Below are 25,907 nucleotides of genomic sequence, written 5' to 3' on the forward strand. Positions count from 1 at the left end.
AGATCCAACACAATATATTCTAATAGTGTTTAAATGGCTTCATAAATAATTAAATAATATGCCTATGAAATTGATGGATCGTTATACAACGATTGAGCTACATACGTGCCCTTAGAAGCCGCCCCCTTAAGGTCTAGGTTGGGCGCAAAACTTTTCTAATTGTCTGCATAACAAGTCAATTAGGCCATGACAATGGTTATGCAATGGATTGCTTGGCTATATAAGCGCCGATGGCTTTGCCAAGACCAGCATGCACCCACCATGGTCGAGCACTTCAAGTTCCTGCGACGCAACCAGCCCCTGAAGCTGTACTTCTTTGCCGTACCGCGTCTCTGCCTTGGCATCATGGGCTACTGGCCTGTGGATGTGCAGAATCGGGCGTACTTCAATTTTCTGGTACTCGGCATAGGCGTAGCCACGGAACTCCATGCGGGCTTCAGCTTTCTAAAACAAGCCCAAATTACACTCGCACTGGAAACACTCTGTCCGGCTGTCACTTCAGCCGTAACTCTGCTCAAAATGTTCCTAATGCTGCGCTATCGGAGGGATCTGGCCTATGTGCTGGCGCGACTCAATCAGTTGTTGTTTGGACTCCAATCCGAGCTGGGCAGCAGGCAGGAGAAGCGAGTTATAATGCGTCGGCACTGCATGCTGGCGGCACGTCTCAACTTCTGGCCCCTCTCCACAGGCTTCTTCACCTGCACCACCTACAATCTGAAGCCTCTGCTAATCGCACTGCTGCTGTACCGCCAAGGGCATGAGGTAGTTTTTAATCCGCCCTTCAATATGACGTGAGTATATTTTGTTTCGTATTCATTATTAAATTTAAGTTATATTGGGTGATCAGCACTGGGAGCGAAGTAAAACTTTTTAAAAACTATCTAATAAATAGGCACATACTATAACTTCATCAGTCCGCTTATGTATATCTTTGCGACTTAATATACGATGTGCATAAATCATAAAAGAGTCAGCATATTAAGTTTGGTTGCCCCAGTTCTTATACCTTGCGAAATCTAGACGTTCATACAGACAGACGGCAACAAAAATGGCTTGCATGAGGTCGTCTTTGACCCTTCAAAAAAATTAAAACTAAATGTGAAAGAAGACAAAATTATAATTTAGCAACTTGATCCAACATTTTGTGAAAGTGAAAATAAAATAAAGAAAGAAAATAAAGAAATCAAATAAAATATTCAATAATAAGTCCTTGCTTTACCAAATAGGGTACTGGCAACGCCCATGTCCGATCTTAATTGATGTTCGAACGAAATATATACATGGAGTCATGATTCTTTCTTTTGTTAGGATGCCACGCATCCTGGACTTCACATCTAACTAATATAGAATGTGCATAAATATTAATAGAGCCTGCACATTAAGTTTGGTTGCCACAGTTCTTATACTTTGCGAAATCTAGACGTTCATACAGACAGACAGCAACAAAAAAATGGGTTGCATGAGGACTTCCTTGACGCAATCGCTTGTCCTTGTGCAGTCATACTGGGTTGAAATAAATAACAAGAAAGGAATGCTAAAGTCGAGCAGGCTCAACTCTTAAATACCCTGTACCACCCCACAAAAAAGTAATTAAATTAATTAATTAATTAAATTTAATTAATTAACTAAATTAATTTAATTAATTAACTAAATTAAATATAAAATATTCCATGCATGCATACATACATTTACATTTACATCAGAATCGTGCCTTATGCGTGTTTGTGTACTTGTACATATGTATGTATGTGTGCATTGGGCCTGGTTATATGGCTATAACTTTCTTTCCGATCATTCTATCATAATGAGACTTGGTATACGGTTATATAATAACTAACCTAATGTGACTACCAAATTTTAGTTCAAAATTCCAAGAATTACGGAAGTTATAGAAAATCGTTAATAGGGGGGGAGTGGGGGGGTGGATCAGAAAAAATGAACAAACTCGTCCTTTCTCGGTCTCAGGAGAATCAGTATACCAAGTTTGGTTATTCTAGCTCTTATACTTTCGGAGATCCTTGCGTTCATACAGACAGACAGACGGACAGACGGACAGACAGACGGACAGACAGACGGACAGACGGACAGACGGACATGGCTATATCGACTCGGCTTGTCATGCTGATCAAGAATATATATACTTTGTGGGGTCTACCAAGCCTCCTTCTGTGTGTTCCATGTGCACTCGCACAAAACTAATATACCCTTGTACCCTTTTGGGTACAGGGTATAAAAATATGAAATAAATAAAAACTATATCTAGAAGAAGATTTAAAATTTAGCAAATCTTTTTAACATTTTGCATAAAGTAAAAGAAATCAAATAAAATAATCAATAAGAAATCCTTGCTCTACCCAATGGGACACTGGCAACGCCCATGTTCGATCGTAATTGATTTGCGAACGAAATATATGCTTAGATTCATGATTCTTTCTATAAATAGAATGCCACGCCTCATGCTGCAGTCGCCCTTTTTTCCACTCACCTATATGTTTATTGCCTACACGGGCTATGTCACGATCTTCATGTTCGGTGGCTGCGACGCCTTCTATTTTGAGTTCTGTACCCACACAGCCGCCTTGTTTAAGTCGCTTCAGGCAGATCTGCGCGGACTCTTTCAGCCCTACGGAGGTAAATCGATTTGGGGAGTCTGCTCTGCTATATTTTCTATTCTATATATGTTCTATTGCAGATCATCTGGAGCTGAGTGCTGAGCAGTGCCTGCACATTGAACGTGGCCTCTTGATGCTCATTAGGCGCCACAATGAGATCATCGAATTGACGATTTTTTTCCGGCAACGCTATACGATTATCACACTCGCCCACTTTCTTTCCGCGGGCGTGGTCATTGCCATTAGCATCATAGACTTGCTAACCGTCAGCGATAATGGACTAGGAACCCTGCTCTACGTTGCCTTTACGGTGGCGGCCTTAAGTCAGCTGCTCATCTACTGCTATGGTGGCACTCTGGTGGCTGAGAGTGTGAGTGGAAGAGGATCATGATCATATGTTTATGTTAATAACGACCCTCTCGATATTGCAGAGCGCCCGCCTGGCCATTGTGGTGGGCTCCTGCCCGTGGCAGCTGTGCAAGCCCCGGCAGCGTCGCTATATCCTGCTTCTGATCCTAAGATCACAGCGAGCGGTCAGCATGGAAGTGCCATTTTTTGTGCCCCTACTGGCAACTTTTGCCTCGGTATGTACTACTTATATATTTAAAGATTCTGTAACACTATTGTACTTGATCGTCCAAGCATTATTTTTCAAAGGACAGTTTTTTTCAGGCATTTTTAACTTTGAACTTGCCAGTGTCGTTTCTGTGATATTAAATATTCCCAGTTCTCACTCATTTTATGTTTTGAAAAACGGTATTGTATAGTACTTGATCGTCCCTACATTCTTAGAACCCTTTCCAAATAACAGTTTTTTCCAACATTTCTTATCTCGAACAAAAAAGAAACGTTTAATCAAAAGTTAAAGTTATGGTCGTAAAATAGTTTTGACGATATTTTTTTGTTTCTTAAAAAAAAAATTGTTTTGTAATCAGATAATATGCTTAAGAAAGAATTGAAAATAATACACCAGTTTCGCAATACGATTATCACCGCCAATATAATTATTATTATTTTTGAATATTAAAATCAGATCAAATAATTAATTATTGAATGAAAATCAGTTCGCAAGTGTTGAAGTCATTATATTATTTCAATAATTGACAGATGAAGCGATGTAAACAGATGATACTTTTAAGAAAGTGTTGAAAGATAAAATAATTAATCATTTGTTGAAGGTCTTAACATATAAATAGAAGTGCAAAGAAGCGTATTTTAAAGTAGTTGAGGATGAACTCTTTAAAATCAACCACTTTTCAAAACTGCTCCTGACTTCATTTTCTGATCTTCAGATGTTTGGGATCTGAAAAATGTTGTAAAACATGTGTATATATCTCAGGAATAATTATAACAATTATATAAAAAAGAAAACGAAAAGTTATCACATATGTAATTCAGATCAACCAATAGGAAGGTGTCTCTTAATGAAATTTATAGCAAATATCTTAAATAACAGCTATTTTGTTATTGTTCTTTCTTTCATACAAAAATGAGTTTGTATAATCCGGATATAAGTAGACCATCCATCTGTTTGTTCGACTGTATGAACAGGGAGAACTCTTCAACCACTATGGCTAGGGACAGCAAACTTGACCTGATGATTTACTTAGCTATGTTCCATTATATTTTGAAGTTTCACTCAAATGGTGCGCTTTACTATACTATATAGCTGACACAGGAACTGATTATGTAAGAAACATTCTTAGTGCCAAACATATTTTTAATTATCTTTATATATATATATTTAATCTTGCATTTAAATTGCAATCCGTAAACTATATTATGTATTTCTATTTTAGTTAAGGGTATAAACAAGTAGCCCTTTTTTTAGCCTTTTACTCATTTGAAATGTGTGGGTATTACGAATATTACTAAGCCATGACCATCAAAGAACTGTCTCACAATTGAATTCCTCATATAATCAGATATATTTGTATATTTTTTGGAATATATGTAATGTGATAACAATTTGATTTTTGATAAATACTTATATGCTTATTCAATGCTCTTTCTTCACAGATTTTGCAAACATCTGGCTCCATTATAGCGCTGGCCAAATCCTTTCAATAGAGTCCTGGCCGCCATTGCCATCAACCCCACTATCCGTGCGACGCTTGCATGTCCCCCAATACTATTATATCTATCATCACAAAGTACACGCACGCCACCAAAATCAGTCAGGCATTAATCCCGCTTCAGTGCGTTCAGAGCCACCGAATCGGCGTCATGCCCGCTCCGGCTCTCAGTTTTTGGCAACGACACGAGCTCAAGTTCTATAGGTACGGCCATATCTATGCCAGTATTTATGGGCAGGCGGTCATCGACTATGTGCCGCAGCGACCCATGCGACCCATTTTGAAGAAGCTCTCCATTGTTTACGGCCACGTGCTCAGCCTTCTGCTGATTCTGGTGCTGCCCTGCTATTTTGGCTATCACTACCAGGAGCTGACGAAGACGCGCGATCATCGCATGCAACTCCTGCTTTATGTGTCCTTCTCCAACACCCTCATCAAGCTGGCCACAGTCATTGTCACCTACATTGCCAACACGGTGCATTTCAAGGTAGGATATATTGCCATATTTATCAAATACAAGTAAAATAAGAGATATCATCTCTACATAAGTTTACTTCAAATCTTAGGTGGTTTGTAACAGGAAAGGAAAAGGAATATTATAGGGTATAGAAATAAATAATTTCCCAAACTATTCTATTCTCACAAAACCAATCATATATGACACTTGAACTTAACCTTGTCTTATGCTACAGAAGAAGTCTATTAGTCTTCTATTTACCCCAGAGAAGGATTGATGTAACTCAGAAACCAGACAAGTCATGATTGTCTATGAATTTATTGCAACCTATTCTTATGACTTACCCATTTCCTCTCCATAGTAAATATCCTTAAGTAATATTTACAAAACGTCTTTCTCTTCTGCAACCTAAGGACTCTTAGTAGTTTTATGTCGAAACTGAATAGAACTCCTATCTTATATTATTATTATTTTTCTTGCTACATACATACTCCCACAATCTTACTATACCCTTTTACCCTTAAGTCACAGAAAATATTGACTGCACATTTTATAATACTTTATTTCGAATAACTCAACTCAACAACAACACACCCTTGAGTTTTCTTTGCTCCTTCTCTTATTCGGAATCGGAGGAATCTTCGGGCAACTGGGACGGTATACTCTTAGTAGAGGGAATATTGATTCCCGAGCTACTTCCCACCGATTCCGGTTCATTTTCCAAGGCCTTCAAGACATCATCCACGTGCGTGCTCAAAAAATAGTGATTGTTGTAATTTTGAACAGCGCCCAGTGCTTGTGCTTTCTCTAGAATCCTTGCAACCTTAACTTTAACTTCGGCGCGAGAGTCTGCGTTCATGTATTCTTCGTAAAACATGCAACATATCTCATCAGCCAGTAAAGGCTCATTTGCAGAGCGCATGACTGCTACCAGATTTTCACAGTTTATCGCAGCGGGAGGAGCCATTCTAAACAAATTATTTTGCACAAAAAAAATGCGTAATTTTTGAATAAATTCAAAATATTTTCTCGAAAATGTTTGGTATTAGCTTCTCAAAATCTTGATGCTAAATGAACTTTCCAGTTCCCTAAAAATAACCCACTCGAAATGGAAAGCAACGATTGCTGAGTTATAGTAGAAATTAATGTCTACGTTTTCGCTAACTTTGCTTAGAACTGACCGAATTGGATAAAATTAAACTAAAGTAGATAACTGTACATAGATTGCGTGTGCAAAGTTTGGTTTATGTAGCTTTTAAAATGTGGACAGTATTGACGAAATTCTGTAGGAAGGGAAGGGGGGAAAATTCCAAAAAATAAAACAAAACTCGTCCTTTGCCGGACCTAGGAGAATCTGGATACCAACTTAAGTTATTCTAGCTTTTATAGTTTCTGAGATTCTTGCGTTCATACAGACAGACAGACGGACAAACAGACGGACGGACATCGATTTCTCTCGTCATGCTGATCATACTTTGCACAAACCTAATATACCCTTTTTACCCAAATCGGGTACAGGGTATACAAAGAGATACTCTAGAAAATGGCCCCAAGTAGCACACATTTTGTTGCCTTTCTATAACACAGCCCAAAATTTGTAAGAACGTTCCTTTTGAACACAGAGCTTGCATTCTCAGCATGAAAGCTATTATTAAGACAATCTGGGATCCGACATGAACATGAGACCTTTTCGTGCTGCTAATGTATCTCCCCTTTTGAGAAATATACCCATTTTAAAGCTGTCAAGCACTATTTGGATATTTGGTTTTAATCGTTTACCCACCTTATGAATGCCCATATATGGGATTCCTTTCTAAGTAATTATAGCAGAAATTTATGTATGTTCCTGGCTTTGTACAGTTCTTTTCAAAAGAAAACATTTTTCACGGTCTCTGAATGCCATTAAATATTACGAATTAAATTAAATATTAAATATTACGAAATTTCGAACAACTTCACTCTTTTCGGGTAAGCGGTTCTTGAACAGTGCTTATTCCTATTCTAATATACTGTAAGTCTCCAAGGACAATACAAGACAGAAGATTAGGATAATCTATATTCCAATGTGGTCGATGTGTGATCACCGTCCTTATCGATTTGTCTCGTCATGCAGATCAATAATACAATATTTATTTATCTTCTGGAGTCGAGCATATTTGAACAAAAGTAATATACTTGTAAGATAAAAAGAGTATATTAAATAATCTTGAGTTTATTTTATTGGTTTTGATTGGGCAGTCTAGAATAATCATTCTTATTAAAATATTTCAATTGTATTGAAAACATAGCCATATGAATTTCTACTATAACTCAGCAATCGTTGCTTTCCATTTCGAGTGGGTTATTTTTAGGGAACTGGAAAGTTTATTCAGCATCTAGATTTTGAAACGCTAGCACCAAACATTTTCGAGAAAATATTTTGAATTTATTCAAAAATTACGCATTTTTTTTGTGCAAAATAATTTGTTTAGAATGGCTCCTCCCGCTGCGATAAACTGTGAAAATCTGGTAGCGGTCATGCGCTCTGCAAATGAGCCTTTACTGGCTGATGAGATATGTTGCATGTTTTACGAAGAATACATGAACGCAGACTCTCGCGCCGAAGTTAAAGTTAAGGTTGCAAGGATTCTAGAGAAAGCACAAGCACTGGGCGCTGTTCAAAATTACAACAATCACTATTTTTTGAGCACGCACGTGGATGATGTCTTGAAGGCCTTGGAAAATGAACCGGAATCGGTGGGAAGTAGCTCGGGAATCAATATTCCCTCTACTAAGAGTATACCGTCCCAGATGCCGGAAGATTCCTCCGATTCCGAATAAGAGAAGGAGCAAAAAAGACTCAAGGGTGTGTTGTTGTTGAGTTGAGTTATTCGAAATAAAGTATTATAAAATGTGCTGTCAATATTTTGTTTTTTTTTTTTTAATTTTCCCCCCTTCCCCCGCTACAGTATTTCGTCAATACCGTCCACATTTAAAAAGCTTCCTTAACCAAACTTTTCACACATAATTTATAATTTATAATAATCTCCTTTTTAAGGCAATCAATCATCGCTGCACACTGCTGCGTCAGCGACTCGAGGCCCTATTCGCCAGATCTCTGTGCAGATCATCGCGAAATCGCCGCCGCTTCGAGTTCTTCATGTACTTCAAGTTCTGTCTGATCAACCTGATGATGATCATACAGGCGTGTGGGATTTGTGCGCTGCGCGGCGAGAGTTGGCTGCGCATGCTCTTTGCCATCTATGGCTTCGTCTTGTGGAACTACACGGAGAACATGGCCGACTATTTTTATTGGATCAGCCACAGCGTACTGAAGTATCACAGGCAGCTGAATGTGCAGCTGCGAACGGTGTCGCGTCAATTCCGGAAGCTGGGAGCACTGCCCCGAGGAGGAATGTTGCCGCATCACTGTTGCAGGCTCTGCGATCGCCTGGCTCTGTTGCGCGAACGTTTCATTGAGATCAATGCGCTGCACGAGGAGAGCTTGGAGATGCATCAGTTCCAGCTGCTCGGCCTGATGCTGACGACTCTCATCAACAATCTGACCAATTTGTTCACTCTATTCAACATGCTGTCGAAGCAGAGTCTCGAGGAGATCTCATACCCTGTACTGATCTACATACTCTATGCACTGGGCTTTTATATAGACACATATATCGTGACGCTGGTCAATGAGAATATCAAGGAGGAGATGGAGCACATTGCGCTAACCGTGCGCAGATTCACCGAACAGGCCACCTTAGACGTGCGTCTGGATCAGGAGGTGAGTGCTCATCTGAACTATGAAACTTGAAAGGAATCATTTGTTCCTTCCTCCACAGATCGAACACTTCTCGCTACAATTGCTTCAGTGGCGCCAGCCCTACCTGTGCGGTCTACTGCACTTGGACAGACGTCTGGTGTACTTGATTAATGTGACGGCCTTCTCCTACTTCATAACCCTAGTGCAGTTCGATTTGTATCTGGGCAGTGCGAACAAGGTGTAAATAAACGTCCACTGCTATCATCCCCCAATTTGGTTGCATCTCATCGACACTAGTGTGAAGCACTCCCAATAATTGTCTGGCCAGACAATTTGAGCACGCAATGCAAAGTCCATTAACCGTCCCTTATCTAGTATCGAAGCATTCGGCAATACTTCAGTGGAGCTCGATTCTAAATAACACTACCTAGGCCTAATTCAGGCGAGACACAAACTAGGAACACATTTAAGCGCTAAGCAAAAAGAAATCGATTTACGCTACAGACTAGAACTCGTATTAATTGTGCATTTGTTTTCACCTTTTTCCGGAGAGTAAAGCTAACAACGCACTCTATTCTGGTAGCAACAGGTATGAGACATATTTTAACTTTCATTAAAAATGTACTTATTAAAACAAAACTATATTAATGTGAAGACGTCAACGTTTTAATAATGGCTCAACCGTCGCATAACGTTTAAAGTTTTATTAATATAGGAAAAGCCTAGTCTCATAATCTTAAGAGAGTTTCTAAACTTGCTCTAAAGAAACAAACAGAGAGCAATCGTAAAGAAATAGTGACCCCGACCATTTCTCTCTGAAATGTGAAAACAGAAAAAAATCTGTGTTTTGGTTGTATTGGAATGATTTAATTTAAGTTAATTTGTTAGATTGGTAAAGGGAGCTTCTTTTACATAATAACTCAACAATGGTTGATAAATATTGTGCCTTTGGCTTGAGAAGCATAGCTTAGACTTGCTGTCGATTATAAAAAAAAAAATGGCTAGAAACACGGCTATAAGTAAGTATCGCTAGAATATCTGCTATAAATAGCAAGAAAGGCCACTTAACCCAGCTAAAAATGGCTGGAAAATGAATACAAAACTGCCATAAATAGATAAAAAATAGATACAAGTATAATATCCGCTAGTGGCTAGAAGAACCGCTGGAAAATGGCTAGAATATGCTTTAAAAATTTATAAAACTCGCTAAAATAATAATAGAAAAACCCGTCGTTACCGTCAATTTGCTCTTCATTTATATGCGCCGGTTACCGTGCTTAGGTTTCGTCACAAAAAAGGTTGCCGATCCAGCATTCAAGTTTGTGAAACTGTCTATATTTATTATTGTTAGAATGTTTGCAGCCGAAACCAAGTAAAAATTTATCAAATTTAGTTCATTGCTTTGCCTCTCAGCTCTGTCGAATATCCCCTGCTCAGTAAACTGGTTAGGTTAATCCCCTTGGGTATTGGATTCAATGGCGCTGGACTCAACTTTTCGTTCAATTGTTATTTCCACAGCCTGCCCATCATTTTGCAGAATTGTGGCGACTGTTTTCGTCTCAGCTGAGCCAACCATAGAGTTCACGCCCATCTGAAGGTTAATGCAACCCTTCGACTTAGACAGGAACTGTGGCATAGCTTTGGGAGAGTGGGCCAGGTCTTTGCCATTCTTAGCTTCCTGCTCCTCAGATTCTGCGCAATGATGTTGTTCCTTTGCTTCTTGATCATTTCCTTTGATAGATATTTTTGTATGCTCGATTATGTTTGTAACAGGCATCTTAGACTTTGTCTCAGGCACTGGTACCGTCACTTCGTTCTCCGGGCATTGCAGGTTTGAAGGAATCTATGGATGGAGACAGGGAACTGTGTTCAAGAAATAACTGTCCATCTATTTGAAAGAGACGAACCATTTCACAGAGAGGCGACTCAGCTGCTTGATCGTTGTCCGGACTTAGCGAATCGGCATATTTTTGATACTCATTGAGAAAGCTGTCGACAGCCTCAGCGGTTAGAAGGAAGTCATGATTACCATTATCTTCATACTCCACATTATTCATATCATCGCTGTCCAAATAGCACAGCTCGGCACAGCTTATACCCTGGGAATAGATCGGTTTAGTGAGATTTTTAGAATGAGATTGCATCGGGAAATACTAACCGCATTATTGCACTCAGTTGCATTGTCTAGCATCAGATCCTTGGGTGGTTCAGGCTCATCGATCAATGCGTACGCGTCGTCCTCTAACATTTCCTCATACACCGGTTTTTCCTCTTTTTGGGGCAGGATATATGCGAAAGCCGAGTCTTTTTTGCACTCATTGATGAATTTATCGAGAGCTTCGGTTGTTTTGAAAATATCTCTAACAACGGGGGAATCTGGCACGCAACCAGTGGTTAGGGACTCCACTAAAGCATTCGCACATTGATTAATTCGTTCCATATCCTCTTCGCTTGGACAGTCTGCGAGGTCCACAGACATATCAGCATCCTCCTCCTCCCTACAGTCCTCTGCTGATTTCTTGCAATAAACTCGATTTGGAATTGAATCAGCGGGCGCATTAAAAACTGAAATCTTCCCACACATATTGCCATCATTTGTCGTGGATCCATGGAAAGGAAATCTTGGCCGCGCCTTATCAGTACTGGCAGGGGCAATATTTTTCGTTGGAAAAGCAATCAGAGCTGTTTGGGGATCTGCGGACGTTATGTGACTTTTTCTAAGCCTATGATTCAGCCCCAAGAGATCCTCCCAGCTTCCCCTTTTTGGGCCTAAGCTCAGCGCACGCAGATCTTCTCTTGATGTTGTTGTTGTTTTTGGAAGCCCCAAGGTATTGGTGGTGCTTGCATCTTGTTGCTTCTTCTTTCCTTCCGAAACTCCATTCAGCGTCTGCGGGAGCATGCTGCAGCGTTCAAGACAGCCGTGTAGATCTTTTCTGGTCACTGGGTTTACGGTTTCTGGTGCCAGTTTGTGGGACATAGGTTCATCGTTGAGCTCTATAATTGGTTCCAATTTTATGATGCATCTGGGCATACAGTTATCATCATTCTCTGGAGCCATATTTGGTAAGATCTCTGGAACTTTCACGGCCTGACATCTGCTTGGATTCAGGACCTTAAGCGATTGGACTCTCTTGCTTTCGCTGTCAGCGTCAAGGCAAAAATTGTTAGGCTTCTCCACAGACCTGCTTCTACTGGACTCTCTCTGTGGACTCAATGCGTTTGCATCAAACTCTAAGGGAGCCTCTGCGAGTTCGGTGCATTTGCCATGGGTTGGTGGTGCTATAATGCCGCTAATCGATACCGATTTGGGCGTCATTTCAATTGTCCTGTTCTCTGCCACTGGATTTAGAGTGGTTCGCTGTTCTGCGCAGCTCTGGCGCATTTTACCCAGCGCCTTGGTAACCTCTTTGGCATCTAGGGCCACCTTAATATTAATGTTCAATGTCGCGTCCGTGTCGCCCCCATCTTTGTTTTCTTGTACACCTTCTCGGCCGGTGCTTAGTCCCCTTTTAGGGACACTGTTGTCACATGTTCTTGAGCGTACGGCTCTGACGATATCTGTGCCATCCCTCTTCTGCTGTTGGTCCTTAATAAGCTTCTCTGTCTTCTGACTGGAATGGCCTGCAATAGTCTGTCGGTCATCCTTCTTCTTCTGTGGATCTTTAATCAACTTCTCTGTCTTTTGGCTGCAATGTCCTCCAACAGTCTGCCTGTCATCGTTCTTCTGTTGTTGGTTCTTAATTAGCTTCTCTGTCTTCTGGCTAGAATGTCCTTCAGCAATCTGTCTGTTATCTTTCTTCTGTTGTTGGTCCTTAATAAGCTTCTCTGTCTTCTGACTGGAATGGCCTGCAATAGTCTGTCGGTCATCCTTCTTCTTCTGTGGATCTTTAATCAACTTCTCTGTCTTTTGGCTGGAATGTCCTCCAACAGTCTGCCTATCATCCTTCTTCTGTTGTTGGTCCTTAATCATCTTCTCTGTCTTCTGGCTGGAATATCCTGAAACACTCTGATTGCCATCCTTCTTCTGCTGTGGATCTTTAATTAGCTTATCTGTCTTCTGGCTGGAATGTCCTCCAAAAGTCTGCCTATCATCCTTCTTCTGCTGTTGGTCCTTAATTAGGTTCTCTGTCTTTTGGCTAGATTTTCCTGCAACCGTCTGCCTATCATCCTTCTTCTGTTGTTGGTCCTTAATCAACTTCTCTGTCTTCTGGCTAGAATGTCCTGTAATAGTCTGCCTGCCATCCTTCCTCTGCTGTGGATCTTTAATTAGCTTCTCTGTCTTCTGGCTAGAATGTCCTGTAATAGTCTGCCTGGCACAGCTGTTGTCCGGCATATGATAATATCTAGGTTTCTCGTACACGCGAGTGTGGAACTTTTTTTGTAAACTGTCGCTCTCCGGACATTTACGTTGGTTGAGGCTCAACGCTTTGTTCGGCTCGGTGGGAGTCGGAGATGCCTTGTACGATGTAGCTGCCATCGTTTTAATGCTGGCCTTAGGCTGTGTTTTGCAGGGTTCCACAACTTCCTTTTCGCCTGATTGCAGAAAATTGAACTTGTGGCATAGGTCCTTCAAATTTTTCTCCTCTTCGCTCAAGAAGGATTTGATTTTTTCGGCTAGCTTGCTGGCTGGACCCCATTGGGTCTCGGTATGAGGGCAAGCAGAATCCGATTCCATATACTCGTTCGACCCCTCCTCCTGCTCCTGCTCATGGAAATCTCTTTCAGCAGCCTGGCAATCCTTGCAGTTGCATTCGAAATTATTCGAATTATGTTCATTCGCATTATAGGGATTATCGATGTACGATGACTTGCAGCTATATATATTGAAGTCCTTATCGGATTTTTGCTCACTTTCTTGTCCAATTATATCAGCGCTTCCACCCTCCTTACAGTAATCGCAATTGCAGGGGGGATAGTCCTCTGTGGGGTTTTCCTCTGCCAGCGTCTGACAGAAGTCGCAGTCACAGGGTGGAGAGTCGTCCGACTTTTGGGTCTGGGCATTAGCCATGCACCATTTGCAGTCGCACTTCGGATCTACTATGTTGTCGATCTGGTTGGCCTGACAGCCTTCACAATCGCAGGGTTGCTTCTCATCAACGACATCATCCTCCTCCTGCAGCTCGTAGGGGGACTGGAAAATTCGATTTGTGGCCTGACGTATCATTTCGGCTATAGACTGAAAAGTCTTCTGGGCGGAGTGTGCGGGCGCTAAGGTTTGGCACGACTCGGCACAGGGCACCAGCTGTGTTTTCGATGTTCTATAGAAGGTATTGAGGCGTATGGCTCGGGGCGTTGTCTTGATCAGTTCCCCATTTGGGCGCACCATGGCCTTTATTTTGAGCATTCGGTTGTGTATGTTACTGCTGCGATTGTTTGGCCCTATTGTCGGATCTTTTGGATTCCGATTAACGCTATTGAGTAGCTGTTGTTGTAAATGCCGTGGCTGGCGATTGTTAACCGCTTCCGATTTCGAACGCAACTTCAGAGCAGATCCCACTTTACTGGGCTTTGAGGGCATGCCCACGCTCGATCGCGTACTACTAACATAGCCCACTAGCTTGGGCCTAGTCCGCTTCAGTGGGGTCGTTTTCTGTGGCGAGTCCTTGTAGTAGCTGTTCAAACGTATAGCACTCGTGGACTTATTGCCGAGCTGCTTCCTCTGGAACTGGGTGCTCATCTTCTGTGCCGTCTCCAGGCTTACCATCAAATGCCACATCGCACTGCTCTTCGGCAACTCAGTTTCGCAATTTTTACTCATGTACTGCGCTCTGATAGACTTCCCTGTAATCATAGACACACCCACAAGCACACACATGCACCCATCATATCTAGTCTTACAAAATAACATGGAATATGGAAAGCATGGGACCATTTGAAGGAGCTCTTCAATTATTAGCATACCATATACCTACTATAAGATTGAAATTGCTTTTGTTGAGAGCCTTACCTTGGGTTTAGGGCAGTCAGTCAAATGAAAGGTCCCATACTTCCCCATAGTCTTGGAGTGGATGCTCACCCCTCTGGCTTGGCTTCTCGGCGGATTTGTCCGGCACCGGGTTCGGCACCCCAACACCAGTCAGACTTGAACTCTTTCGGATCTGCGTTAGCAAACGCCGTAAAGGACCCGGCGGGCATTCGCGAGGCGCAGCAAACTTACCTGCAATTGGAAAGGTTTCGAATGATTAGGCACCACCCCCCTAGGCTGGACCTTACGATTTGTGCTGCGTATGAGTCGATATTGCTTCGAAGCCCGGATACATTTTTGGAAGCTATGGAACTTCAGGGGGTTCGCCATGCTGATAGTGCAATGCAAATGAAAGCGTGCGCGGGAATTTTGGAATAATTTTGAAAATTAACAACTCTAATAGATCGTTAATTTTGAGTCCCAAAATAAAACAGATTATGCCGGAAATAATAAGAGAACTCACTTGTAGGCCTCAGCCTACTTTCTTATCAAAAAAAAAGCGTACAAATTTGATTCCCTGATATCATACATCATCAGTTTGATGAAATGCTCATTCAAAATATCAGCCATCTATACGAATATATATAGATATATGGTTCATTTATTCATCGTCTGATCTAAACTACTAGCGTACTAGAAAGCAACGATAGTGGTTAAATTTAACCCAAGCTTTTCTTTCAGCTTTATTCGTTTAAAGTCAGGATCTAGGTGTGCCTTTGTATTTAAATTTTCACTCCATTTTGGCATAATTAGGTGCTATATGTCATATGTAATCTATCTATTCTGCTTGTGTATTTATTCTTTTTTTCATAATTCAACCCCCAAGTGGGGGTTTCATGTCAATTATAAATTATTTATAAAATCAATACATGAGCCAATAATTAAGAGGTTGTTGTGCTTTTGTTTTTCTTGAAAATTCAACCCACAAATTGGGAAAATGGGGAAAGGATGTCATATTTAATTTCTTTTCGGGCTAAAAGCAAACCAAGTCGAATCTACTAGAGGAAAGAAACACAAGCCAGAGAAAGTAGTTCGAATGACGAGTCAATATAATTCCCAAAATACACATCTTCTCTCCAATAATGAAACAGCAGGAGTTCTTTTTTTTTAAATGTTCTCAATGGATTTTTTTTCTTTACGTATTTATTCTTTTGTTTTTGTTTATTTCAAGTGTCTCTCCTTTTCGCTTCGGATGAACAATTACATAAGACATAGGGGCATGCGTATTGAAAGATTTGCATGTCATTCGGTATATAATTAATATTAGTTGTTTACTTTTTAAATACATATACGTACGTGTATGTGTGTTTTGAACCCATATATACAGGAGTACATACAGCTTTAAGTTCAAGTTTTCTTTTTCCTTATGTATGTATGTCTGTCTGTCTGTCTGTTTATTTGTTTGTATAGAGTATGCGTATGAGTATGGATGAGTGTATTCGTTAGAATGAATCAACGCGCATGTATGTATATAGTATATAGTCTCGTAAATATGAAATATATTGCTGTCGTTTGATTTGTTGTCATCAACTTCCGAGTTGGTTTGGCTATATATATATTGTATGTATATATAGGGTATGTAAGTTATTCGCTATTCTTGGAAAATGTTAACAAAAATTACAGTGTTGTGCTAGGTTAGTGTTATGAAGCATTTGATTTAATTGTATCGCAATCGATTCATTATTCCATTATTCATAAGTAGTTTTAGGTGAGGATATTCACTTAACTATTGTACATTGAATTTAGGCAACAGCTTGGCCAAAGCTCAGATATATTTAGTAAAGGACTAGACAGTACATATGTATATACACAAATACATATGTATGTATTAGAGCACTGCGTGTGTGCACACAAAATGCATTTGAATTTCAAATTTGAAAACAAAACAAACAAACCCACAAGTAATTCATTTGTCTTAGTGTATAGGTTCGATTGAATGATGATGAATGATTGGAACGCGCGATTGTGTGTGTGTGTGTGTGTGTGTGTGGATGCAACCAAGCAGTGCTCTAATACTAAGTCGCATTGGTATTTGTTGCAGAGCGATTTGAAGAAATGTAGCAGCGCACTCATGAACTACAATCCAAGGGTGCTCGTGAAATAAATATGTATATTGTATCTTAAAGCTAAGGTATTTGTATCTACAAATACACACATACATACATAATATTGTAATAAGAACAGCGCGATATTATTTCTATATAAGAGCATGTAAATGGAAGTGCACGCAATATAAAGGCTATTGGTTAGTTTTCGTTTTCATTTTTTCTCCTGTTTTTACTGCATTTTTCGTTTTTTCAAATATGTATTTAACATTTGATTTTAGCGGAATGAATACAACTATGGGTGAGTGGATGGGTGTGTATGTGTGTGGTTGTGTGTGTGCATGTAGATCGATTGGGTGTGATTCAAAAAACACATCAATTTGTTGACAACTCTTAAAATTCTAGAATCGCCAGTGGCAGTTGCTTTTATTTCATTTCATTTTGAATATCATTTAAGTATGTACTTATTTTATTTATGTTTTTTTTTTTAGTATTCATATATTCGAATACAAATGTCGATTATGTTTGTATGTGTATGTAATGTAGGTATGTAAGTGTTATGAGCCGATAACGTAATTCAAACGCGCTATACTTGTATTCTAATTTTAATGTCATTTTGCTTTAAATTCTATTTAAGCTGCATGCGGATTTCAATTCTCTAATAATGGTTTTTCCACGCTCCACCACTTCTTCTTCTTCATTTTTCTCATCATTCATCCTCTAGATCATTAACAACAACAACAACTGAAAAAGGCACATTTTGATGAAACGCTTCTCTATACATAAATATGCGCAAATGTCAATACATACAGAATATGTATGTACATGTATATATATATATATATATATTGTATATAGTATGTACGATATATATGCATATATGTATTTCGATATATGTAAAAAATAAAATACTGAATTAATAGAATGGAGTTTTTAGGATTTTCATTTGAATCGTTCATATTTAAAATTTGAATACTTCTATGAATTTGAATTTTTTTATTTTCTGTTTGTTTTTGTTTTTTTTGCTTGGAACTCACTGCTACTTACTTCCTATAAACAATTTTTAAGGCTAGATCCAAAATAGTTTGTGTGTGTGTGTGCATGTGTTGTTGTGGGTGTTCTGAGAGCTCACGCTTCTTCTTTTTTTTGATATACGCCGATTTGTTTATTTTAATTATATTCGTATTGTATGTGTGTATGTATATCTGCAATATAGTATGATTCCTTCTTGAAGCCTTGAGACCACTTCAATGGAGCGACTTTTTGTTGCAATTTATTGCACATAAGCATAAGTTCTGCGGCTATTTTGGCCTCTCTAGTATTGCGCCATTCAACAAATAAGAAAACTTATAGTAATACAAATGAATGAATCGAGTTTAAAGCCCATAAATGCCACACCACACCACACCAGGTCTGTTCCGATATTCAATTTGGTAAATATTTACAGTTCCGCAACCCCATTAGAGATTTTGGTCTTGAACGTTTTTCCTACGAGCTTGGCTTTTCAGTAATTTTCTAGTAACAGCCATTCCGATCGATTAGTTAGTTCACTTATTTTGCGGGATTTGAAAAACTGACCAATATCCATTCCACAGCTTTTGCTCGAAGTCCGAAATGAGAACATACATTTCGAGTTCATGGATAAACCGTCTAAATATTGGAATAATTTAGCTTAAACCATATAATGTAGTAGTACTGTACTAAATCTTGTACACCCTGTACCCGTCCCATCTTTAATAAATAAGAAACTTTTTTTTTTACCAATCGTTCTTATGGCAGTAACATATATGTGCATCGATTTTAATGATAGTTCAGACATTATAAAAGAAAATTAGTTTGGTTACGATATTGTGTTAAACCCAAAGAGTTTTTCGTAACAAAAATGATTGTTTCACCGATCGTTCCTATGGCAGCTACATATATAAAATAATGAGGTTTTCTGTGGTTTGTGATAAACTTGGTCTGCGTACGGATTAAATAGGTGTATGTATGTATATAGTACGCCAAGTTTGGTGTCTATATCGAGACGCCTATTTCGATTGATAATATAGATATACATATGTATGTCTGTACCTATAAAATGTGGTCTGCCACGCCTTCTATCTGTTCAGCCTTCGGGTACAGGGCATAAGAATGTGATTTTGGTTGAAAGCATCATAGTATTTTGCCTCAGAAGTCGTCTAATTCAGGATCGCAGAAACCAATTCAAATCAGATTTTATCAAATAGTTGTTTGAATTCAAAACGGTATTAGCGTACTTTGAAATCTGTTGCTATAATACCGAAACTTAAACTGGTTCTAAAAGAATGACCACAAAGCTTGTCTTGACTCGCACCGCATTGTTTTGATAGCACATGTAAGACAGTTACATGCAATACCAGGCGAACATAAATCAACAGCAAGTAACGAAAAGAAATCAAATAACAAGAGCGCCGCTCTTTCGTTGGCCGCATTGCATACTCACACACACACACACACAGAAGTGTTGACAAAAATAACGGACGTCGGCAAAAAGCCTAGCGCCATACACAAGCACACTCGCACTTGGAAAACAACAACAAGCAGATGTAGGCTGCCATCGGTAGATTGTTTACGTATGAGTGACATATTTGTAACGGTACCCACAGGCTGATCTTAGTGGAGGTTTGTTTACACTCAAATGGACAGCCGGGAAAAGAGTAAAAACAATTGAAGAATTCTGCTTGCTGCTGATTTATGCTCGCCTGGTACCCCATTCCTACTAAATCCTCTGTTGGGGCGCTTTTGGGTCGGGTCGGGTCGTCCATATCATGCACTCGTGAGTGATGACTTGTTGTATTCAAAATTTCAACTCTCAGTCAAAAACATGTTCCCTTTCCTTTACCCAATCGATTGCACGCGTGGAAATAATTTATCAAATGCAAATTTCTTCATACAATGGCACTGGAATTAAATCGCGAGTTTCCTATTTTGCGAAAATTCCCAAATTGATTTCGAAATCAAAAGCACTTGCTGTAGCACTAACCCGAATCAAATACTTTTCAATGCTTGTGTGGCGGGTGGTATTGGACATACGAGTAAATAAAAAATATTTAAAATATGTCAGGTAGTTTGTTTGGTTTTTTTTTTACATTTGCTCAAACTTGTTGGCGTAGGCCGCGCGCTTTTATTTCTCAAGATTTACAATTTATCCTGGATGGAGGGGGGGGTGATTTAGTTTTAATTAATGTTGTTGTATGTATTATATGTATTAACCTCGTACATATTGCGTAAATTAGCTAAAGTTTCTTTTTCATACAATTTATGTTTTAAACTAAAAAAAAAAAATATTAATAAAATATGTATAGTTGCATGTATGTATTTTTATCGTTTTGTTTTGTTTTTTCTTTTGTTTTGCTTTCAATACGTAGACCAAACGTTTAGCTACTTGCTTGTGAAATTTATAAATTTGTAGTTATAATTAAGTTTACTTGCTTTTTATTATAAATTTAAATATATAATATATTTCGCTTCGTTTTTGTTTGTGTTCCTTCTTCTTCTGTTTGTTCATTAAATACAACAATGCTCTTTTCGTAGTTTATAAAAATATTTATATGTATGTATGTGTTGTTGTTTGCGTGTATGTAGTAGCCATTCATATAATACATACATATGCAAATGTATGTATGTATTTATGTAATATAGTATGCATTAACTTGAACTTTAAGTATGTGTTGTGTTGAATAAATATTTTGAAAATAAATAAATAGTTTGATGTTGCTTGTGGCTTGTGGTTTTGTTGTTGTTGTTTACATACAGAAGAATATGCTGTTAGTTGGCTTTTTGTTTACTTCTCAATATTCTTCCCATATTCAAGGTGCAGTTAACTGTAATGTCATATACATAGTACATACATACGATAGAAGTACACGAGTGTTTAAGAGAATAACAGTTAGCTGTTAACATAAGTAATTTGCGAAGAGAGTGAGAGTGTGAGAGAGATAGAAATAAAAAGTAACACTAAAAAAATGGACTCTCATTTCTGCAATTGAATTTAAATACAAAATAATAAATGGTTCTGACATGGTTCTTCTTTGCACATAAAATTATAAAAAAAATAAAATAATAATACAATTATATACGAGTAATTAAGTATTCAAATCGATGCATTGTTTGCCATTTAAAAATACATAAAATACATTTTCTGACATCTGACAGATGTATAGTATGTAGCTACCATATATGAATGTACATAGTTGCTATATATACATATATAAATAGAGAAAGAGAGAGTGTGTGTGTGAGAGAGAGAGAGAGGGAGGTATACCAAAAATACAATTTCATTTCACTAAAATGCTCGACGAATTAAAATTGAATTGAAAATTGAGAAGCTCAAAACGAATATCTCTATATATATGTATGTATATGTTGTTTGTATATAATTTGTGGTCTGTTATGATAAATTACTCAATTTGTTTTATTAATTATGCGTATGTTTCTAACCCGTTTGTTTTCTTTTCCCTTCTCCTTCCTGCTTTAATTCTTTAATTATTATTTGTAGTACATAGTCGCTTTAGCTAAAAATTAAAGTTGACGCGCCCATTTCTTTTTTGCTTTTTTAAGGCGTTGCATTTTTGTCGAGCAGCGTCAATTCAAACAATTTTGAAATCAAATAAAATTCTTTCCTTTTTTTTTTTGTTGTTCACCAACTATGCAAAATGAAACTGCATTTGGTGCCAGTTTGTAGATGTGTGTGTGTGTGTATGTGTGTCGTCTGTGTGATTATTTATATACGTACATATTATCTATATATGCTATATATATATACATATAGCTATATGCTTATATAAACGTTTCACATGTTTGACAATTTTATAATCAAATTGATTTTTTGCTTTTTTGTTCCTATTTTTGTCGCACATGTGTATAAATTGTAAAATGACTTGTCGCACTAAATCGAACGCGCTATATGTACGTTTTGTTTTTCTTCATTTACTGACTAAATCGTATATACTCTTTTATACATATATAGATGATGGGTCTTTCTGTTTCTCGTATATGTGTGTATATGTGGCGTGTGTGTGTGCTTGTTTGTTTGTTTTTTTTTTCTTTGAGTGTATTGTTGTTGCTTTTAGGCAAAGGCGCGTGGGGAAAAAAAAATTACATACATCTAACAACAAATGCACCAACTTTGTTTGTTTCATTAACATATTCATCGACTCGTATGCGCCTTCTTCTTCTTCATCTTCATCATCACCAACTTCTGCGTCTCATCATCATCATGATCATTAGCATTCCCATTCTCATACTCATTGCCATGCTCTCACAAATTTGTATATGTTCAACGCTAACATTGTCGTACTTATACATAGTTATTTAGTATGAATAATATATATATATGTATATATATATATTTATATATATATTTATGTGTGTATATATATTACCATAAACACATTATCGTCAACATAACTAACTCGCTATAACTCTAGGGCTCTCGCATAAACATCAACAAAAACAAACAACACTAGCGTTTAACGAACATTTACTCTCTCATCCGCTGCTCCTGCTTCATATTCTTCCTCTTCTTATACTTCTGCTCATAAACTCATACTCTCTCTTATTTTGCTCTGCTTTGCTTCGCATTGCTTCGCTTGCTTGCTTGCTTTTGCTCTCTTGTTATTAAACTTTGTTCTAACTAAAAACTAAACAGCCGCCGCCGCCGACGCCGCTGCCAGAACTTTTTGTGTCTCTGTGTGTGTGTGTGTGTGTGTGTGTGTGTGCTTAAAGAACAGCAATTCAGTCGGCCAGACGACAACTACAACAATAAGCGACTTATTTCGACTTATTTTCGATTAAACATTTTGTTGATGTTGTTCTTCGTCTTTATCTTAGTCTCTTCATCTTCATCTTCGATTCCTTTCATATTGTTGATTGATCTTGATCTTAGTGTTGGTGTTGACTCTTTTTTATAGCATTTTTAAATCCATTGCTGCCTACATAATCTTCTCATTGTCATCGTCATGTTCATCGTTGTGTTGCATCATCAGTGGGGCGTCTTCTGTTGTGGCTGATTTGTTGTTGTTCTCGAGACTGGTCGACAACGTACTCGAGGCGGCAGTGTCCATGTTGTTGTGGCTGTTGGTCATAGAGATTCCTTCGATGGTACCCAAATGGTTGGTCCCGATTGCGACCAAATCATTGATTTCACTTTGCTATAAATTTCCTCAATTGTATCGCCTTGTACAACACCTGTAAGAGATAGAGAGGACAACAATTAATACAAAATAAATGTTGTAATTACTGCCTATCAAGCAAGTTATCTTAGCAGCTGGCACAATATATGCCTTGCAAACTAAAAAAATACTCCCAGAACACTGAGGCTTTATCACTCGGATATGTGCAACAATTCCACACGAGCGTTACTTTTGATTCTGAAAGTAATAGAACTTTTTCAAAGAGTATCCCATTTTCTTGGCGCCACAACCATGAGGTACACCTTTTATCTTTATTTCGTCAAAAATTTGAGGATAATTTCATGACATTCAGGATACACCATTAGGGAGTCAATAAGAGACCAAAATCGGACAAAAGAATCGTTTGGAGAAATCAAGTCAAGTGAAGAGAATGTTTGTTTGTTTCTACGATTCGAAGGGATTACCTGTTGTTCTTGCAGCCAAACTTTGTATTGAGTCGAAAGGTGATTATTTTTAATGAAATACACTTTTGAAAAAGAAAGGCATGTTCAGAAATGTTATTTGAAGGTAAGATTTTCGAAAGGAATCTTAAAAGATCCTTAGAGATCTTTGTTCCGAGATTGTATAGAATATATTGCATATTTTAATTTATTTAAAATATTTTTGATGCGCTCAATTGAATGGGGTTATATTTCTTTCTTTTTGAAACAGACTTGGGCCTAACACAGACGTATTATAGGAAGGGGAAAGTGGACTTTTTCAGGTTGGTTTCGAGACGTCGAATCTATGTCAAAAATTACAAAATAAACCAAATCGGTGTATATAATGCTAGCATATCGTTAGCTATACACTCAGACTCCTATTTACGGTAATTTATCTAATGTTAAACTAGGCTAATTCGAAAGCTTAAATGTAGTTCTGAAAGGAAAAGTACACGCACCCGTAAAGTATTCGCCAAATTCTTGCTCCATCTTAATGGCGCGCTCATAAGTTTTCTTTGCCTGCTCCTCAGTCATGCGTCGATTCATTTCCCTATATCGGCGACAATCAGAAATTAGTTGAATGAGTTTCGATGAGATAATTGCATTCCAATATTTATACTCACATCACCGAGTCAACCGATTTGGGTTTTATAAAAATGGCCACGGGATAGAGTTGTGCCACCTGCAGTCGCTTAATCGCATTGCCCGACACATCCAGTATGCAGTGTTTACCCTTCTCGGCCACCTCACGCACACTAGCCACCGAGGTGCCATACAAATTGTCATTGTACTGACCGGCCTCAATGAACAGGTGGTTCTGTATGTCGCGCTCCATTTGCTCGCGGGACGAGACAAAGTGATAGTCCCGACCATCCACCTCGTATTCACGTTTGGGGCGCGTGGTATCTGCAAAGGAGGACACATAAATAAAAACCAAATATGGATTAACTTCATAGAAAGCTAAGCTTTTTATCATCTGGCTATATTTATAGGAGTAAACATAGTCAAGAGCGTTTTATAACAATTATAGCACAAATTTGTTTGGTCTTGAAATAAGAGCAAGTCGGATCTGTCTAGTTTGTACAGAGTCCAAAATAAAAGCGTTCGTACCTTCAAACATTTTGAGGAAACTACGAACTAAACTAACAAAAACTGGCCCCTTTTACTTACGTGGCACACATGAGCCGAACTTGTCCGGATATTCAGATATCAAGTCGTCGTTGATGCGATCCTTGAGCGGTCCCAATATAATGACGGGACGCGTATAGTTGATGGATAAACGCTGCACGGCCTCGTAGGATAGCACGTTCTCCTCTGAAGCTGTAAGCATAGCAGGCAAAGGTATTAGGTTTTGTGCGGGCGCAAATTAAAATTGCTCAGAATGAGTGGGGTTTTTGGGGCGGGGGGTCTTTGGGGTTCTTTGGAAGTAGTTAATAAATTAAACGGGGTTTCTTTCTCATATATGCCAGTTATAGTTTTAAAATTTGTTTCTTTTCATTAAGAATTGCATAGCGTGGCAAGAAAAACATAGAGAGCGAGCATAAGAGAGCGCAAGAAGAGGTATTTAATTTCAATTGAGAACTTAAGTATGGCTCGTTTACATTTAGATGGAATGGGGTTTTTACTTGAATGGGTGGGTGGTGGTAGTGGGTGGTTGGGGTTGTCTGCTTTTACTCGCGAATTGTGAAGTGAAAAGTATCTAGATTTTGGGGTTGGTTTTCGTGTGAGGGGCGCTCACTTTCAAATTGTTTAATTATTGTTATTGTAACTTAAATATCCGCCAAGTCAATAAATAAACGAAATCAAAGGTAAAAAAGTTGCAATTTTGACTCACGAAACTCAATATGGAAACAAAAAGAAAACGAAAACGAAACATTAAGGTATTCCATATTAATGAGAATTATTTTGAAATAAGTGTGAGACTTTTATTGTATACATATATATACACAAGTATCATAAATTTTACATTCACGAAAATAAAGCAAGCCATAAACAAAAGTATATATACGAGTATGTACACATTTTTCTATGGAAATTTGTATTTTCTTTGTTGTGTGTTCGGGGCGGGTGGGAAGAAGCGGGAGCTCAATTAAAAAATTGCATTCCAATCTACACACAAATCTAGATAACCGTTGTACATCATCTATAAACAATAATTATAATAATAATATTTTAAAACTACGTACAGTTACATAATCAAAACAAAACACACACAATACTACGGGCAACAAACATACACAGAATGCAACAACACATTAAGAACTTCTAGTTAGGTTCTAGGGTATCGCTTAAAACTATAGTAACTATATATATAATATTACGTTTATATCTACGAGTATGTACAGAGAATACAAACACAAGAGGTGGAACCAAT

The 25,907-nt window shown here is 38.3% G+C and overlaps 4 protein-coding genes across 17 annotated transcripts in view; 2 read left to right on the forward strand and 2 right to left on the reverse strand.

The window, feature by feature from the left end:
- The first annotated feature begins 261 nt into the window (after positions 1-261).
- Positions 262-4,682, forward strand: LOC115628730 (odorant receptor 10a). The gene is made up of 5 exons (XM_030524934.1): positions 262-791; positions 2,444-2,631; positions 2,693-2,982; positions 3,044-3,196; positions 4,632-4,682. The coding sequence occupies exons 1-5, from the start codon at positions 262-264 to the stop codon at positions 4,680-4,682; spliced, it is 1,212 nt and encodes a 403-aa protein (XP_030380794.1).
- Positions 4,683-4,838: 156 nt separating this feature from the next.
- LOC115628758 (gustatory receptor 10a) lies at positions 4,839-9,304 on the forward strand. Its single transcript, XM_030524973.1, has 3 exons — positions 4,839-5,174; positions 8,182-8,907; positions 8,966-9,304. The coding sequence occupies exons 1-3, from the start codon at positions 4,839-4,841 to the stop codon at positions 9,128-9,130; spliced, it is 1,227 nt and encodes a 408-aa protein (XP_030380833.1). The 3' UTR covers positions 9,131-9,304.
- Positions 9,305-10,215: 911 nt separating this feature from the next.
- On the reverse strand, positions 10,216-15,264 carry LOC115628704. 3 transcript variants are annotated; one of them, XM_030524885.1, is made up of 5 exons: positions 15,044-15,264; positions 14,903-14,984; positions 11,045-14,667; positions 10,794-10,985; positions 10,216-10,729 (listed from the first exon to the last, which is right to left on the reverse strand). In XM_030524885.1, the coding sequence occupies exons 1-5, from the start codon at positions 15,179-15,181 to the stop codon at positions 10,337-10,339; spliced, it is 4,428 nt and encodes a 1,475-aa protein (XP_030380745.1). In that variant the 5' UTR covers positions 15,182-15,264; the 3' UTR covers positions 10,216-10,336. The 3 variants fall into 3 exon arrangements, with proteins under 3 accessions (XP_030380745.1, XP_030380746.1, XP_030380747.1); XM_030524886.1 differs by having other exon boundaries at positions 11,045-14,719; positions 14,834-14,984; positions 15,044-15,101; XM_030524887.1 differs by lacking the exon at positions 15,044-15,264 and having other exon boundaries at positions 11,045-14,714; positions 14,834-14,934.
- Positions 15,265-21,963: 6,699 nt separating this feature from the next.
- The window catches only part of LOC115628705 (disks large 1 tumor suppressor protein), an 81,435-nt gene continuing 77,491 nt past the window's right edge, over positions 21,964-25,907 (reverse strand). For all 12 annotated transcript variants that reach the window (XM_030524888.1, XM_030524891.1, XM_030524890.1 and 9 more), the window contains 4 exons: positions 24,704-24,853; positions 24,157-24,439; positions 23,992-24,083; positions 21,964-23,106 (listed from right to left, as the gene is read on the reverse strand). In XM_030524888.1, the coding sequence (XP_030380748.1) occupies positions 23,000-23,106; positions 23,992-24,083; positions 24,157-24,439; positions 24,704-24,853 (632 nt within the window). In that variant the 3' untranslated portion in view covers positions 21,964-22,999. The remainder of the gene's footprint in view (positions 23,107-23,991; positions 24,084-24,156; positions 24,440-24,703; positions 24,854-25,907) is intronic.

The sequence above is a fragment of the Scaptodrosophila lebanonensis genome, unplaced genomic scaffold, assembly GCF_003285725.1.
Source record: "Scaptodrosophila lebanonensis strain 11010-0011.00,11010-0021.00 unplaced genomic scaffold, SlebRS2 tig00000123-arrow-arrow-pilon, whole genome shotgun sequence".
Lineage (NCBI taxonomy): Eukaryota > Metazoa > Arthropoda > Insecta > Diptera > Drosophilidae > Scaptodrosophila > Scaptodrosophila lebanonensis.